Here is a 5,289-nt window from a genome sequence, read left to right on the forward strand (position 1 = left end):
CCCCGGATAGGCTTCATACTTCTTCCATGTTTGGTAACTATTGCTGTCGGATATAGCAATGGGTATGGTCAGCTTGCAAGGATAACAATGAATTATTGATTTCATCAATAACTCATAAAGCTACGATGAAAAGTTAGATTGTGTTTAGTTCAGTCCCACTGATGCCACTTCTGTGACAGGATGGTGATTACTTATTTGGTACCACCTTCTCTGGTTTCGTTGTTTGTTCTTGATAAGAAAATAATCTAGAAAGTTCTTTCGCTAGGTTTATACAAATAAGGGAGTGGATAACTTCACACCCTAACAGTAGGAAATTCCACATGGTGTTGCTGCTCCAGCCTCCATTATTGATGAACTACCAGCATTTAATTTACATAGTTGTTCACTTGCACTTTTGCGTTTGCAGCGGCTAACAACTCGACAAGTCATGCACCACTATGATCTTATCATTAGATTTGCAAATCTTTTTTTTTTTTTGAAACGGGCAAAAAAGCCTTTGACCGTGTTTTGTTTTGTTCCTTTCCGGGCGGGTTTTTCTTTTCCTGCCTTCTCTTTTTCTTTTATGGCTCTTGCCATCCCCTTGTTTGCTTCTCCTATATTAATATAAGGCAAAGGTTTTTTTGCCCGTTTCAAAAAAAAAAAAAAGATTTGCATCCTGCAGTGCAGCCCAGTAGAAAGTTATCACAGCACGTTGATACACTTTCGGCGCTTTTGATAAACCTAAAACATGTAGAATTGCACTGACGAACACTACATTCGAGAAAGAGTAGGGTAATTTACATCCTGAACTGGGTACATTTTTTTCCATATTAGATTCATCTCTGCAAGCTAAAGACCGGCGATCTCCAAAAATGTGATGAATTGCAATTTGCACTATGCAAATGCAGTTTATCCTCATTTCAGCAATCTGCTACCCTCCCTGAGTTAGCTCCAATCTGGAAAAGAACATGGGAGAAAATGAGGGAAACCTGGATTTGAGGAAATTAATGAAAAGCAGCATGGTTTTAAACAAAATACAACTGCATTGTATTTGATCCGTGTATAACCGGCGAGGAGTTTTGTAAATGCCCAAAAGGAAAGTCATACAACTTGATGTGGCACTACACTTACCAGATCTTGGGGAAGCTCTGACCTCCACATCACCCTCAGTCTCTTCGCAGTCGAAAGAAACGCACTGCAAAGAGTTAGAAGCATTTTGTTATGCAATACTCATGATATGTTCCTCCATTGTTCTTCTCCAGTAAATTTCTTGAAGAACTTGTCAACTTGCATAAAATCCAGCATATGAATCGTGGTAATACAGTTGGGGGAACAGTCAGAGCTTACCTCCATGGTATGTCGCCGACTAGCATCCTGTCTCCTTCATCATCCTCGTACACTAGAGCGTATTCGCCAGTTCCATCAAGCAAGCCTGAAAATATTTTCTCTTCTGCTCTTCGCTCTCCGCTTTCAGCACAAGATAGATCCTTCTGGGCTGCAGAAGAACCAAGTGCAGAGGAGTTAGCCCATTACTATTTTTCACTACTCAAAATGGTTTGATTTATTTTCTGTGGCCTGGTTATATAATTTGTACCTTCAAGAAATCCACGGAACAATTCTTCGACGGCAGATGACAGCTTTTGGTAGCTGTCGTAAGCTGTAAGGTTTATTTTCCTTCCAATAGGTATCCCGTCCATGTTGATTTTGATGAGCGGTCTCTTCTTGCAGATTAACTTCATCCTGTCGGCAGCTTCGTCGTTTTGTCTCTCGGGGGATTGCTTGGATGAAGTTCCATTCGTGAGGTTTCTCCTGAAGGATCGGACTGGAGGCCAACCGACTACTGGAAGAACAGCAGCTCTGCATCACATTAGATCACTGTTTAGTATTTGGTTCTCAAGTTCAGGTGAGTTTATATGATGTTGATGTTAGTCATGCTACACAATTACAGTGATCATCAATATTGAAAGAGCACACTGTTGCACTGCTGGAAAGCAGATGCTCAATTAACCAAGAAAAGCAGTGTGAAAATCAAAAGAACTATTCAGAGAAAGCAACTGCATGGTTGATTAAAAGACAACCTCCTTTAAGCAAAGTAATGGTTGTTAACTGACAGATTAAAGGTTACTTCTTCAATTTACAATAGTGCCCACTTTAATCTCATTCTTACTCGGTAGCAAGAGTTAAACCCAATACCCCCAAAAATTGCTTATTTCATACTGTATGATTCAGTAAGCAGGAACCAAGAACTCAGAAAAACTGAATTCCTCATAAAAGCTGAATCTGGCACAGACACATTAAATATGTAGTCACCCATACATGATGACAAGAATAGACCATCATAGGTTGATCCACAACTGACAGCAGAAATAAAAACAGGAAAGGCAGAGTATGAGGTCCATGGATCGTTACCTCCCCTGGGGGCTGCTGCTGCTGCGCACAGGTGTAGCGGCAGCTGAGCCATGTGATGATGGTGGTGGTGGGGGACAGCACCCTTTCTTCTTCCTCTCACCGGACAACATTTCAGCTCCTCCTAATGTTAACTCATTCGCACATCCTTCCCTGTCCATGTGTCTCTGATCATAACCTTCAGACACAAAATAGAACATACTATGTGTAAAAAAGAAGGAAGAATGGCTTAACTGAACTTCGAAAAGCGAAAATGCAGTGCGTGTTTTCACTTGCTCTATGTACCTTCTGGTTTGGCCTCAACGGTGTCGAAGAATCCTCTCTTCGCCAGCCTTGAATCCGCAGGGAAGCAGCCAAGGGAGAGCGCTGAGCAGCTCTCTCCATCTTGTTCACGCTGGATGCCGGGGAGGCCAAGCTTGAGCTCCAGCTTTAAGTCCTCCTTGGCGGCAGCATCGAAGATTGCTCCGGCTCTTGATGATCTGCTTCCATGATCTCCTGCTTCCCTGACCTTCTTCCAGTCCCTCTCTTCCGGGATGAGGTTCAGCAGTTGGGGAGGGAGGCCTCTCTCCTTAGAGCCTTGCTCCATTGGACTTGATGATCTGCGTGAGTCACAGGGAAAGAAAGGTTTGCGTATAAATATATTTGGGTTTGGATGGTCGTTGAGATGAGGTGAGCAAGAACTCGAGAGCCAATTTTAAAGGCCTCGGCAGCACTGCGGCCACACTCTAGCTAGCTCTACTATATAATACTATGAAGAGTTTGGAAGCGACGAGAGGAACTGACGCATGTATGTGTTGGATGGAACTTGGTTGAAAAGTTGGGTTTTGCACTCAACTTAATTAGGCTGGAGAAAGTGTCAAACAAACGTGATGTAATGTCAAAGTGAACGCCAGAAAGAAAAGGATAGAGAGATGAGATCAAGAGACGGGACTTGCGCTCATCAAATCAACTCACGTCAAACGCATTTCGTGGGTCAGAAGATCAAGATGATGGGGAAACCTGCAAAGCTCTCATATCCGGCAACAGAACAGAAGGCCTGATATGGCAATATAGCTGTGCAGAGCAAGAACTCACCGGCGACGGAGTCCTGGCCAAGCTCAAGAACTCGAGGAATGGCTCGCCGCCGTGGTGTAGACGGCACTCTGCTTTTCTTCCGGCGCCGTTCTTTTCCCTGGGTGGCCTGCTAGGCTAGCTTCTACAGAGCTCTCCTTCCTATCCTGCCGCTATATACTCTTTTTCGAGCATGTGATGAATTCCGTTTCGGCCAAAGCAACAGTGTAGCGTGCTGCGTGTGGATGATTGGGAGGAAGGGGAGTAGGGGGGGCCAGGTGAGCCGTGCGGATGGCTTGGCCGGAGCGACGCTTATCCGGGCAAGTGGGTGATGTGTTGTGATGTGATGGATGGATGGATGCGTTATTATTATCAAACAAATCGGCGCGTGTAGTTGTTGTCGGATGATTGTGGTGTTGGTCAATAGGAAAAGCGATGGCTTCGGCGCATCTCTGCGCATGCAAGCGGCGCTGCGCCGTGGACCACCGTCGGCGCTGGCTCGCCGGGAGAGAGAATCCGTCCCGTTCTCCTCTTTTTCTTTTGGAAGATAATCATGTTTAGTTACCTCTTTTCAAAGATCATTCTCATCCCTCAGGAAAATAGAAATGGACCATGCTCATCTTTAAAAAAAAAAGATGAACTAGGTATGGTGATTTCGGCAATCTCAAGTGCAGACGGATGAGTCTCTCGAGGATGCTCATAGCATAGGGTGTGTTTGTGTATGTTTATTTGGGTGAGTGTATTGATGTATTTATGATCGTCTATATTTGTATCGTGTTCCAAAAAAACCTAATTCTTTGGGTGCGGACTCCCATGTCGTTGTCGCAGGTGGCCACACAAAAACCCTAGCCGGCAATCACCTCTCCTCTCCTCTCGTCCCTCGTCCCCCCGTCCCTTGTCGGAGGTCATAGCCGGGTGAAATCAACTTGACGGCGGAAGATGACCACCTACATATCCGAATCAACACGACTCGACAATTGCTCGTGAGATGTCTCATTTGGGGTCCTAGTTCCAAACTTGTTGTTGGCGTTAACGGGAGACGTCTCTTTCTCACCAAAAGAGGTGGATCAAAGGTGGTGTGGAAGTGGCATGAAGTAAAGACGGTATGAGTCGCACCCTGCTTCCTCCGTCTCTTCCATTCTCCAGTGGTACCCAACAAGCGAGATGTTGTGACGTGGCCGAGTGATTGATGGCAATGTGGATTTGTATGACAAATATGCGCACACTCGAATTGAACGTGATATCTCTCTAATCAGGCAACGTCGGCGCACCCTTACTAAAGTGGTGCACTGAAGCTCAGCTTTAGGGATGTTAAAATCCTGAAATTGACGAATGGTTGGGCCCGCCATCGTTGGCGCACGTTCAACGATCCCTTGTTCATGTCTTTGCCTCGGAGTGGTGTACTTTTGGCCGCCTGTCATAGGATTTGTGCTAGGCTGGAGGAGGTACTGTCGCGAGACGTACCGTTTCCCAGTTTTTATCTCCTTGTCCCGCTACAAGAAAAACTTTACCCAACAAATTTTTTGAGTGGCAAAGGTCTCCTTGTCACCAAAAGAGGTGGATCAAGGGTGGTGTCGAAGTGTCAGGAAGCAAGATAGTATGAGACGCAACCTGCTTTCACCATCTCCTCCACACTCCAGCGGTACCAGACTAGCGAGATGTTGTCACATGGCTGAGGGATTGATGTCAATGTGGATTTCTACGACAAATATGTGTGCACTCGAGTGGAAACACGATATCTCTTTGATCAAGCAATATCGGCGCACCCTTACTAAAGTGGTTCCTTGAAGCTCAGCTTCGGGGATGTTAAAATCCCAAGGTTGACCAATGGTTGGGCCCGCCATCATTGGCGCA

General features: G+C 45.3%; 1 protein-coding gene across 1 annotated transcript; it reads right to left on the reverse strand.

Moving 5' to 3' along the window:
• Nucleotides 1-735: 735 nt before the first annotated feature.
• Nucleotides 736-3,707, reverse strand: LOC124706840 (auxin-responsive protein IAA18-like). The gene is made up of 7 exons (XM_047238509.1): nt 3,460-3,707; nt 2,671-2,984; nt 2,389-2,563; nt 1,574-1,836; nt 1,327-1,474; nt 1,111-1,174; nt 736-935 (listed from the first exon to the last, which is right to left on the reverse strand). Exons 2-7 carry the CDS (start codon nt 2,969-2,971, stop codon nt 900-902), a joined length of 987 nt encoding a protein of 328 aa, XP_047094465.1. The 5' UTR covers nt 2,972-2,984; nt 3,460-3,707; the 3' UTR covers nt 736-899.
• Nucleotides 3,708-5,289: the final 1,582 nt, after the last annotated feature.

Source organism: Lolium rigidum, chromosome 4 (genome assembly GCF_022539505.1).
Source record: "Lolium rigidum isolate FL_2022 chromosome 4, APGP_CSIRO_Lrig_0.1, whole genome shotgun sequence".
Classification (NCBI taxonomy): Eukaryota; Viridiplantae; Streptophyta; class Magnoliopsida; order Poales; family Poaceae; genus Lolium; species Lolium rigidum.